At 40.2% G+C, this 12,794-nt stretch overlaps 1 protein-coding gene across 1 annotated transcript in view; it reads left to right on the top strand.

The window, feature by feature from the left end:
- FRAS1 (Fraser extracellular matrix complex subunit 1) overlaps positions 1 to 12,794 on the top strand; it is a 541,721-nt gene that overhangs the window by 249,982 nt on the left and 278,945 nt on the right. The window contains exons 32-33 of the mRNA XM_007950381.1: positions 7,457 to 7,571; positions 9,983 to 10,120. Coding sequence (XP_007948572.1) covers positions 7,457 to 7,571; positions 9,983 to 10,120 — 253 coding nt within the window. The remainder of the gene's footprint in view (positions 1 to 7,456; positions 7,572 to 9,982; positions 10,121 to 12,794) is intronic.

Raw genomic sequence — 12,794 nt, forward strand, 5'->3', positions numbered from 1 at the left:
TTTTATGTGCTTCCAAAGACTTCTCCAAAAGAGTCAAAAGAGAACCTACAGATTGGGAAAAAAAATATTTGGTAATGACATACCAAGGGACTTACCTCTAGAATTTATAGACTCCAAAACCTCAATAACAAAAAGACAAACAATCCAATTAAAAAAATGGGCAGAAGACATGAGTAGACACTTCACCAAGGAGGATATTCAGGCGGCCAACAAACATATGAAGAAGTGCTCACGATCATTAGCCATTAGCGAGATGCAAGTCAAAACAACAAGATACCATCTTGTCCCAGCACTGGTAGCAAAGTTCAACAAGACAGAAAATAACATATGCTGGTGACGATGTGGAGATATTGGAACTCTCATACACTGCTGGGACTGTCAGATTGTACAACCACTGTGGAAAGCAGTATGGTGATTCCTTAAAACATTGAAATTAGAAATACTATTTGACCCAGCCATTCCATCACTAGGTATATATCCTAAAGAAATGAGAGCCATGACAGGAACAGACATTTGCACACCCATGTTCATCACAGAACTATTTACAATAGCAAAAAGATGGAAACATACTAGGTGTTTAACAGCTGAAGAATGGATTACCGAACTGTAGCATATACACACAATTGAATACTATGCAACCCTAAACAATAATGTAGAATCTGCCAAACACTGCATAATGTGGATGAACTTGGAGGACATTATGCTGAGTGAAATAAGTCAATTACAGAAGGAAAAATATTGTATTAGTTTGTTATTGTAAAAGTGAAGGAAATGTATAATATGGAAGGAAATTTTCTTTGTTGATTACCACGAGTGAGAGGGAAGGGGAGGGAGCACTGTTAGATAGGTAGAGATAAGTATTGATTTGGGTGGAGAGAAGGGAAATGTACCAAATGAGAGTGATCAACATGGTGGCATTGATGAAGAGGAAGACATAGAGAGGTCCATGGGAGGTACAGACAACAAAGATGAACCCTTTTGCACATACAGTACTGTGTTGTCAGTGAAGGCAAAGATGGGTATATGGGTGGCTAGATGGGTGGACATCCTGAATTATTAGGTATGTCTATGCAGCAGGGAGTGTACCCAAGACTATGTATAGGGTTGGCAGCCAGTGGCCCTACAAGTGTATTTGTATGCTCTGTAAGAATTCCCAAGTGTATAGTAGAGTTGACAAGAGACAAGGTTGTAGTCACTGCTTGGTCACAGCCAGATACCCAGAGGGAACAAGTAATTGAACCTGTGGGCTCGGGACCATAGTCGCAGGGGACATCAAGCTCAATTGACATAACATACTACACAAAGCATTGCTCCACCTCCTACTGTGGCAAGTAGTGACTGGGATCTTAAAAGCTAGCAAGCAGCCATCTTGATGCAGCAATGGATCTCTCCTCTTCCAGAGCAAAGAAGAATGAAGAAAAACAAAGATTCATGGAAACAATTAGTCCTAGTGACTGATACACCATGTGATCTGCAGCCTATACAACTATGAGACCAGAAGAGCTAGATGGTGTCCGGCTACCACTGTCAACCACTCGGAGGGGGATCTATGTAGGAGATCCTGGATAGAGAGGGAGAACAGTGTGGAACAAAACTCAAAATCATTTGGGGACAAAAAAAGGGGGTACCAGGGGAACTAGGTTTGCTGGTCTGATAGAGCCTGATGGAACCACTGAGACTATGGCCCCTAGCTGCCCTTCAGGTCTGGAATTGAACCCACACCTGTGGCTTCCAGCCAAACAAAAGACAAGCATATGAGCTGAACATTTACAATAGGTGATACTTTCCATGGAGGGAACAATCAAGGAAGAAAGAAAGGCTGTTTATGTACAAGGAAACAGCTCAGGGGGCAAGAGTGCATGGAGGGATGGACACAGGGAAGAGATAACTATCAGAAGGACATGGGAGGGGAGCTATTGCATTGGGGTAAATTAGAGTCAATGTCATGAGACAAAATATATGTAAACTGCTACATGGAAAGTGAATTTGCTCTCTAAACTTTCACCCAAATCACAATAAATTAAAAAAAAAAAAAAAGAATTTGTAGATAAGTTGGATAGGGTGCATAAGGTTCTGATTTAGCCTTACTTTAGTGCAAGAAAAGGCTTGATGCCTTTTCAGTGATTTATAAAAGCTTTATGTGCATCAAGTGATACTACCTCAGAAACCCAACGAGGGGTCACTATGAGTTGGATCCGACTTGATGGCAGTGAGTTTGGTTTGGAGTTTGGATGTGCAGCAAGCAAAGGTGATTGTGATGCAGAATTTGTTGTGAGTAGGAGTTTGTTCAATCTTTCAAAATAAGGGCAAATTTAGATATTAAAGGGCAAGAGGAATTGTACATAAGTCAGATATTCGACGTTCATAACCCAGTGACTTCTTGTAGAGTTTTGTAGGATTTGTAGCAGAGGAGTTGCATGATCAGATCTGCAATTTAAGAACATCTGGCTGCAAGATACTCAAGGTTGAGGTGCTCAAGATCACCACTTGAGGGAAAGGGCTTCAACAAGAAAGGCTTTCTTTCTTTGTTTCATTTGTTTCCAGAGTGGTTGCTGTAGAAAGAGTTCTCTTTAAACACTCTTATTGAGACTAACAGGAATATACTTAAAAAGGGTAGAATTTTTGTATGTGTGGTGTAGACTCAAGCCTGGGCTTGCTGCACTTGCTTTATGGCAGCCGGCTTTTGTGTCCATGCTTTTTTTCTGAGACCTTTCAGACACTAATAGAATTATTACCTATAATTTCTGGAAATATTTCTTTATTCTAGGAGTTTTCATTGGATTTATCTGAGCCTCTCATGCTACTTAGCATTTTCTTTCTTAGAGTTATTTATGACTTATCCCTACTGAAACTGGAACTCCTTGAGAAAAGGGTCTATATCTGATTCATCATCTTTCATCTCCTGTAGTTCTATACCTACTTGTACATCCAAACCAAAAGCAAATCCATCGCCATTGAGTCATTTCTGACTCATCATGACCCTACAGGACAGAGTAGAACTGCCCCGTAGGGTTTCCAAGCCTGTAAATCTTTACAGGTGCAGACTGCCTCATTTTTCTCCTGTGGAGGGGTGGTGGATTTAAACCATTACCTTTTGTTTAGCAAGGAAATGCCTTTACCACTTCACCACCAGAGTTCCTTTACTTGTACATAGTAGGTTCTAACTAAATATTTTCTACATGAGTATGTAACTGAATTAATTTTGTTGTCTTAGCAGAACTGTGTGAGAAGATGATTTCTTGTAGGACCGTCCATTTTCTTCATCTCGTTTTTCTGCTCATTATTCATGGACATCTAATTTCTCAGGATTGCCATGGACTTTGCTGCTTTGTTGGAATGACAATCAACATATGAATTTGTCTTTCTCTTGAAGACAGTAGATTGATACTGTAGGTGATAATTCCTGATCTGGAAGTTTAAAGGTTTAAACTTTGCACACCTTGCTAAGACTCAAGTGTTAAAATATCTGCTCCTCTAATCTTTGGATGATATCGAAATGCAATGGAAAGTATTTAAAAACTTTTTTTGATGAAGTTGTTATTAAAAGTTTTATAATTGTTTCATTTCTTAATCTTTTCATACTGGTATTTTTCATTTACTTAACAAATTCTTACTGCATGTTTACCATGTGCCAAACACTTTTCTAGGTGCTTAGAATCCATCTATGAACAAAACAAAGGTCCCTGTTTTCACAGACATTGCATTCTTTTCAGAGGAAATGTTGTTGTTAGGTGCTGGCGAGTGATCTCCAACTCATAGTGACCTTATGCACAACATAACAAAACACTGCATGGTTCTGTGCGAGCCTCATGATCCTTGCTATACCTGAGCCCATCACTGCAGCCATCAGTGTCAATGCATCTTGTTGAGGGCCTTCCCTTTTTCATGGACCCTCCACTTTACCAAGCATGATATCCTTCTCTACTGACTGGTTCCTTCTGACGATATGACCAAAGTAGGTGAGATGCAGTCTGGCCATTCTCACTTCCAGTAAGCATTCTGGCTGCACTTCTTCTAGGATAAATTTGTTAGTTCTTTTAGCAGTCCATGGTACTCTCAGTATTTTTCACCAACATCACAACTGAAAAGCATCAACTCTTCTTCGGTCTTCCTTATTCACTTTCCAACTCTCACATGCATATGAGGTAATTGAAAATACCATGATTTGGGTTAGGCACACCTTAGTCTTCAAGGAGACATCTTTGTTCTTCAGCACTTGAAAGAGGTCTTTTGCAGCAGATTTGCCCAATGCAATATGTCGTCTGATGTCCTGACTGCTGCTTCTATTGGTGTTGATTGCAGAACCAAGTAATATGAAGTCCTTGACAACTTCAGTCTTTTTTCTATTTATCATAATGCTGCTTATTGGTCCAGTTGTGAGGATTTTTGTTTTCTTTATATTGAGGTATAATTCATACTGCAGACTGTTGTCTTTAATCTTCATTAGTAAGCGCTTCAAGTCATCCTCACTTTCAGCAAACAAAGTTGTATCATCTATGTGTCGCAGGATAATGAGTCATCCTCCAGTCCTGTGCCACATTCTTTTTCGTATAATCCAGCTTCTTGGATTATTTGTTCAGTGTACAAATTGAAATGATACAACCATGGTGGTTGGGGGAAAATAGACAATAAGTAATACACACCATAAATTAGAAATTTATGTATGGTATGTTAGTGAGAAGTATTCTATAAAAGAAAAGGTAGATCAGGGCTAAGGGGATTGAGACCATAGTAGTGGAAGACTAGTGGGGCAGGGATGGCTGGGTTACGATTTTAAATAAAATGGTTAGGGTGGGTTTTATGGAGATGATATTTAAAGACAGACTTGGAGGAGCTGACTAAGATAGCCATGCAGGTATCTGAGGAAAGAGCATCCCAGGCCCAGGGAAAAATATGGGCAGAGGCATGGACTTGGGGGCATGCTTGGATATTCAAGAAACAGAAGGAAGTCAGTGGGCTAGAGCCGAGCAAGTGAACGAGTGTTGTTGTTGTTATGTGCCGTTGAGTTGGACCAACCCATAGCCACCCTCCTTGGGTTTCCAAGGCGGTATCACTACAGAAGTAGATTGCCCCATGTTCCTTCCAAAGTGAACGAGTAATAGACACATATTCAGATATACAGTAAGAGGAGAAGGACAGATCATGGAGAACCTCGTGGTCCACTTTAGGGACTTAGCTCTTATTCTCAGTAAATTGGGGAGCTATTGCAGTATGTTGAACAGAGGTCTAACTTCCTTTTTAAAGGCGTAGCTCTGGCTGCTGAGTTGAAATAGACTGCAGAGAGAACACAAAGGCAGTGGTAATCCCAATGAGAGATTGTGGCTTTGAGCAGGGTGGTGGCAGTGAAGTGAGGAGAAGTAGTTGGATTCTGGATATATCCAGAGGTAACACAGGTATTACAAAAACCATTATTCTATAATCTTCTTGTGTTGAAAGAAATTTTAATAAAAATGTACTTCTGTGATAATTCCTATGAAATTCAATCTCTCATTTTTTACTGTTTAATCAATAAATACTGAACATTCCAAATAGCTGATGTTAAAATAGATTGTACTTTGATATATGTCAACCTCAAAATTGTTTTTTTCAGAGAACCAAGTTTTTGCTTTTTTAATTTAGTGTCTTCTTCTATCAGTAGAGAAATGGTATCAATAAATTGGAACCTATTTCCCTTTTCCATAATACTCTGCCCATGATAATTTTCTCTTCTTAATATTGCTTTATTGGTTCAAGAATATCTATATTCTTTAAAATATCACAGTAGTACTCTGAGGGTTTTCAGTTGTTCTTATGGTTTTAAGATTAAAATTTGGCAAACAGTACGAAGCAGTACACTATACCTGTACTTTTTTGTCTGTGTATGAGTGCCCACATGTTTACCTGTCTGTAGACATGTACACACGTGTGGGCTGTAAAAACCTTAGATAGGGCATATATTTTTAATCTGTTGCCCTTACTTGTTTTATTTTAGAATGGAAGACTAGTTGTTATTTGCAATTCTGATTTTCCTTGCTCATTACATTCCAGACTTGAGCAAAAGGCCTGAAATATGACTCTTTACTCTGCCAGGGGTGGAGGTGGGTAGGGGTGTCTTAACCTGTACACGCTGCCTCTCCCCAGACAGGTATGCCTTAGAGACAATTACAAAACAACAGCAACCTTCAATCTTTTTTCATGGTTAAAAGGAAGAATACCACACCCTCTTCCAGGAGCATTATTGAGCCCTGCTTAATCTTTTCCTAAGTAGGGAAATTCCTTCTAAAAGGAGGAAGGCTTAAAAGAGCAGGTGAGCATGACAAACTGTGGCCCACCTTCAGGGGTCAGCCAGGACGAGCCTGCAGTGAGTTGGATATTTTGTTTTGTAACAGTATGTGTAACGCAGGCCAGGGGATCATCCTCATACTCATAATTTCCCGTTTTCTGCTCTTCACTCTGCATTTTTGCTATTGTCTCCAATTTGCTGCAATGCCTGATTGTAGAAGTCTAAATATCCCTTTTTGTTTTCTGATGAATGATGGATGTGCATGAAGTCCCTGGGTGGTGCAATTAATATATCTGGCTGCAAAGCAAAAGGTGGGGAGTTTGAGACCACCCAGAGGTACCTTGGAGGAAGGCCCTGGCAATCTGCTTCCCGAAACAATTAGGGTGTACAGTTCTATTCTGACACACAGGAAATCACCATGAGTTGGAATTAACTTGATGACAACTGGGCTTTTTTTTTTTTTTTTTTTGCACATACACAAGTGAATGGATAGAAAAAGATAGTTATACATTGGCCTCTGCTTAACATTGCTTGACTTATTGATTTCAGAAAGCTTCAAGCAGAAAGCAGTATATAATTTCTTTAATAAATAAACAGCTCTTCAATCTCTAATGGTGAATGGTGAACCTCTTTTGGTGTTTGAGATGAGTTCATTTTCTGCATTTTATTCCAGAGATCCTCATGTTTCTCATTAGCAAAGCTGGATGTTAGCACATGCTCTGCAGAATCTCTTGGGACTAACTTCTCAGTTGGGTCTTTAGAACTTCTTGCCAGATGCAAACATAGCCCATTAAGTTAGAGGAAAGGAAATGTGGCCAGCCAGCCATGAAGCCTCGTTTTTAAACACGGTCCATTGCATGTTCCACTGAGGGTATCAGTCATCAGATTGGGATGCTACAGTGCACACCAGTGTAAGCCTGGGCCAGGGGGCCATCGTGGGGGGAGAATCGGGGCATAGGAAGACCTGAAGGGGACTTAGTAGCCATGTGAGATAAACCAGGACAAATCTGCAGTTTCAGAGACCACATTTTTCTTTTGAACTCTTAGAGAAAATCTTGCTATGTGTAACTAATTTAAAAGCCCAGAGTGCATTTTTATTTTTGCCTTTTTACTAAGTTTGGTTTTGCCTCTGGCTTTTTTTTTTTTCATTCTACCTATTTTTTTCTTCTTTCTTTTTTAAAAATTTTTGTTTAGGCTCAAGAAGACCGCCTGACTGTGATTCAACCTCATTCCCTCACCTTTGTAAACTCAGAGAGGCCAACTGGAAAGATGATATACAATATCACTCTACCTCTACATCCAAATCAAGGTATGATGTGCAATAAATGGTCTTTTGAATGATAGTTTTCTTCCAATTGTTGACTAGTCTTAAAAGTTCTGGAATTTCCTCTACTTAATATACACAGAAATACTTGTTTAGATTTTAGGGAATAGCGACTGTTCATACCCTTTTCTCCCCTCCACTGTGGCCAAATATGTGGAGGTGAATGGGTCATCTTTGGTACTAGCTTTGCAAGGGAAAACATGTTATGGATGTGTGTCCCCCCTGGGGGTGCTTTTTACTTCAGCCACTGCATTGAACTCCCTCTCACACTTTGGCTGAGCTGGACAAACACAGGCATTGTCTATAGGGACAGAGTCTGCCCTGGTGAGGTTATAGTAGGCAAACAACCCAGAATGAACATATTCTAAGGACAAGAATCTCTGCTTGTCAGGAAGGGATTGAGCCAATGGGGCTGGACCACATATGCTCTTTTTCCCAATTGGATAAGGCATTCCTCCTCACATTGGAGATTCTAGGGGAACACAGAAATGCACAACTACAACCAGACGAGAGGTGGTCCCTCACCACCATTCTCCAGACTTAAATCTTAACTTTGGATTTAACTAATAAACCTGTGTTCAACAAGGCATGGTTGTCCCTCACAAAAAAAAGGAGATTGGGCTTCTATAAGTCAATTCTGCTCCCACCTCTGAGGCTCTTCCTGGAAGACCAATCACTACCCATGAAGCAAGCCTCTCACATTATCAAATTCCCAAGGAAAAATTAAAGTCTAAAAATTAAATTCCACTAACCTCTTGATAAAAGAATTTAAAATCATCCTTCCGTGTTGTTTTTAATCTCCTAAGTCATAACCAGAGGTTCTCCCTCCTTTGCTGGGGTAAAGAAGGAGCTCTTTCCAGCCTGCAACCTGTCCTCCCTCTGTGGGTCTATCAGTAGTGGAATTAGTTCAACACTAAGCCCCACACAAAGCCCTTGTTTTAAAGAGTTAATGGAATGAAAGATGATCACAGCATCAGTTCTGTACCCACAGAATTTAGATACCACAGGCAATCCAGAGACCTTGAAATTATTATCACAAGCAGAGTGATAATTGCAGAATCATTTTTAAGATAATCAAGACCCATGTCATTGCTGCTGAAGATCATAACTAAGATGAAGAAGTTTCTCAAGAAAAAAGGGTGGACTGGAAGAATCTCACTACAGCATCACCAGATGCCAGTCAGTCTGCACTAATTTCTCAGGGACCGTGCCTTTTGAACTTAAACTCAATTGAAAGAATCTCATAATTATGGTATAGTATTTATACTCTCTAAAAAATGACCTGGTCTAAGTTACATGAGAGGTAGTAGTTTGGATCTTACCAATTGCCAATGAGTCTACTCAAACTCATAGCAGCATTCTGTGTGTCAGAGTAGAACTCCATAGGGGTTTCAATGGCTGGTTTGTTGGAAGCAGAATGCCAGCCCTTTCTTCTGAGGCACCTCTGGTTAGACTCAAAACTTCAACCTTTCAGTTAGCAACTGTGAGCATTAACCTGTTGTCTTGGATATCTAGTGCTGCTATAACAGAAATACCATAAGAGGATGGCTCTAACAAATAGAATTTTTTTTTTTTTTCCCCACAGTGTAGGACTGCAGAAGTCCAAATTCAGGGCACCAGCTTTAGGGGAAAGCTTTCTCTTTCTATCAGTTCTGGGAAAAGTTCCTTGTCTCTTTAGCTTCTGTTGCCTGGTTCCTGGGAGATTTCCATATAGCTTGGCATCAGTCTTTTCCTATCTCTGCTTCTTGCTTGTCCTAATCTGCTCTTTATATATCTTCTAAGAGATTAACTCAAAACACACCCTGTACTAATCCTGCCTCATTAACAACAAAGAACCCATTCCCAAATGGGGTTATAACGATGGGCATAGAAGTTAGGATTTACAACACATATTTGGGGGGTTGGGGCACACAGTTCATTCCATCCTACCAGTTAACACATTAACCTTAACTGTTAACCATTTACACCACTCAGGGACTCCCAGTTTGTATCTTAGTATGCTTTATATTCAAGAAATCCTAGTGAAGACTGTTTGGGTTGTGTATTTGGGTTTTCCTTGAATAACTGATTAGGAGATCTGGTAGCATAGTGCCTAAGGCTACTAACCAGAAGGCTGGCATTTCAAATCCACCAGCCACTTCTCAGAAGGAAGGTTGGGCAATCTACTTCCATAGTAATACTGCCTCAGAAACCCAAGGAGGGATCACTATGAGTCTGGCCTGACTCCACGGCACATAACAACAACAACATTCTACCACATCCAGAGCAACGTGAAAAGAGTTGCGTCTGAAGGGTAAAAGATTCCCACCAGGTGGTAGCCAGGCTTAATGGTTTCAGTCGTTCATTCAGTCATCAGAATTGCTCTTGATGCTTATGCTGAGTCTTTCTCTCACCAGGTATCATCGAACACAGGGACCAGCCTCATTCTCCTATCCGTTATTTCACACAGGAAGATATTAACCAAGGCAAAATCCTGTACCGACCTCCCACTGCGGCTCCACACCTCCAGGAGATCATGGCCTTCTCCTTTGCTGGTAATGCACTCTTCTCTGTCTTGAGGAACTCAAACTGCTCTGTGTGGATCTTGACGGCAGGTTTGCCTTAACTCTTCCCTTCCCTTGCCATGCACTGCCACTGAATTGATTTTGACTCATAGCGGTGACCCCTATTGGGTTTCCAAGGCTATAAATCTTTATGGTTGTAGATTGCCTCATCTTCCTTCCATAAAGCAGCTGGTAGGTTTGAACCACAGACCTTCTGGTTAGCAGCTAAATGCCTTACCCACTATACCACCAGAGCTTTTTACTCTTCCCTTAGTCTTTCTATATAGTTTGGTAGCACTGCATTAGAGCTTTTCAGAATAGCTTGAGACCTATTGGCCAATAAGTAGCTTTGGTCTCAGTTCATTGTTTTTTCTTTCATTTCTACATGCAGGCATATACTTAATAAATCTTTTTTTGTGTGCCTCCTTTTGTGTCTCCTGTATGTCAATCAAGGCACTCTAGTGGTTCAGGGCTTAAAGCATTAGGCTGTTAACCAAAAGGTCTGCAGTTCAAACCCACCAGCTGCTCTGTAGGAGAAAGATGAGGCAATCTGCTTCCATAAAGTTTTATAGCCTTAAAAATACTATGAGGCTGTTCTACTGTGTCCTAAACTGTCACCATAAGTCAGAGTCAACTTGATGGCAGAGGGTTTGGTTTTGGGTTTTTATGTACCGATCAGGAGTTTCTGGGTGGTTAAGCAAAGGGCTGCTAACCAAAGTGTTGATCGTTTCAGCACACCCAGACATACCTCAGAAGAAAGCTTGGTGATCTACTTCAGAAGGTCCCAACCATGAAAACCCTGTGGAAGACCGTTTCTACTCTGAAACGTGGGATCTCCATGAGTCAAAATCAATTCAGCAGTTACTGGCTTGGTTTTAGCTTGTTATGTGCCAGTCACTGGGCTAGGACTTGGAAATATAGTGGTGAGCAAGAAGAGGCCTGGATCCTGCTCTGGGCACGTTTGGGATCTAGGCTCAGAATATAGATCAAAGGATCCCAATGATTAATGTCTAATTACAAATCTGAAATAAGAGCTCTGAAAAGAAGGAAGTTTGTTCAATGTTTATATTAAACATTTTAACAAGACTGACCTATACTGAGGATTCAATGAAGACTTCCCCCAAGGAACTATTGACACTTAAGGGATGAGTAGAAGCTAACTAGGCTAAGTGTACTTCTTGGGATGGTTGTAAGATTCTTTCTCAAGGAAGAACACAGACCCAATATGAAGAAGCCCTGTGAGGGAGAGAACATATGATTGAAAGAAAGCCATTATGGCTGGAATGTGGAGAAGGAGCATAGAGTAGCGCAAGAAAAGCCTGGAAGAAGAGACAGAGGCCAAACCAAGCAGTCCCTGCAGCCCAAGGTATGGATTTGGGTCTGTATCTCAAGGTCACTGGATATAGTAGGGGATTTTAAGACAAATCTACCAGTTGCCATGGAATCAGTTCTTACTCATGGTGATGCCATGTCAGAGTAGAGTTGTGTGCTCCATAGAGTTTTCAATGGCTAATATTTTGGAAGTAAATTGCCAGGCCTTTCTTCCAAGATGCCTTGAGTGGATTTGAACCTCCAACTTTTTGATTAGTAGCCAAACACATTAACCATTTGCATTACCCAGGAACTCGTTTAAGATACAGTGGGATGGCTTTTCACAAAGAACTCTTTTGACTGCATTGATGTGAATGTGTTGAAAAGGCATAGTAGACAGATGTGTGGATGAGAGAAAATCATTGTGGAGGACCATGCAATACCTCAGACAAAGTTCCGTTTAGAAATGAGGAATGGAAGCAAGCATCTGGAGTTAAACCAGGACTTGACAGAAGGCATCTTTTTAAAGGAAGCAAAACCAAGCAAAAGAATAACCAAGTTTCTAATTAAAACTGTGTGTGCCTTTCCACTAAGCCAGGATATCTTTATTCCTCCCCACCCTATCTCTTCCCTTGATCCAGTAATCAAAGCTTCTGACTACAAAGCAGAAGTTTTGATTCCCTACCCAAAATATATCTATGCCTTGGCATGATTCTAAACATTTTGAAATTTGTTTCTTTATAATCTTTAAGATGTATGTACTTCATAAGGTGATTAATATAGAGTATCTTACGTAGTAAAAACAGCTAGTGATTTCTTATGCTGAGTTTTTTGTAGACTAAGTAACTTTAGAGTTGCTTTTTTGATTATAATAAAGATATCAAGTAATATTTTCCATTATTTATGTAAGTTCAATAGTCCAGAAAATGGGTAGGTCCTCAATTAAATTGAAAATATCTAAGGGCAAGTATAGTTCTGTTTTCTATAGAGTGTCCCCAGTGTTTAGTAACTGGTAACTAATAGCCCATGAAAATGTTCATGGCTCTCTAACCCCTACTTTACAAGACCTACTTTACAAGAAACTCAAGATATCCTGGGATTAGAGGGAAAGAAAACATGTCAGCCATGGTTGAAGTTATTTCAACCTGAGTTGAAATAACTAGCCTGAGTTGCTAGAGCCTCTTTAAGAGAGAGCAGAAACCTATCCTATGTAATCTATGGGATAAATGCCATGAGATAAATCTCTCACACTGTTACAGTGTGTAAATCAATGTTCTGGGCATCACTCAATGCTACATGGAATTGACCCACCTGATCCCCTTGTCAGTGATGTACAGTATCACCCACATTTACT

This window comes from Orycteropus afer, unplaced genomic scaffold (assembly GCF_000298275.1).
Source record: "Orycteropus afer afer isolate SDZICR_OR568_19922 unplaced genomic scaffold, OryAfe1.0 scaffold00270, whole genome shotgun sequence".
NCBI classification, from domain to species: domain Eukaryota; kingdom Metazoa; phylum Chordata; class Mammalia; order Tubulidentata; family Orycteropodidae; genus Orycteropus; species Orycteropus afer.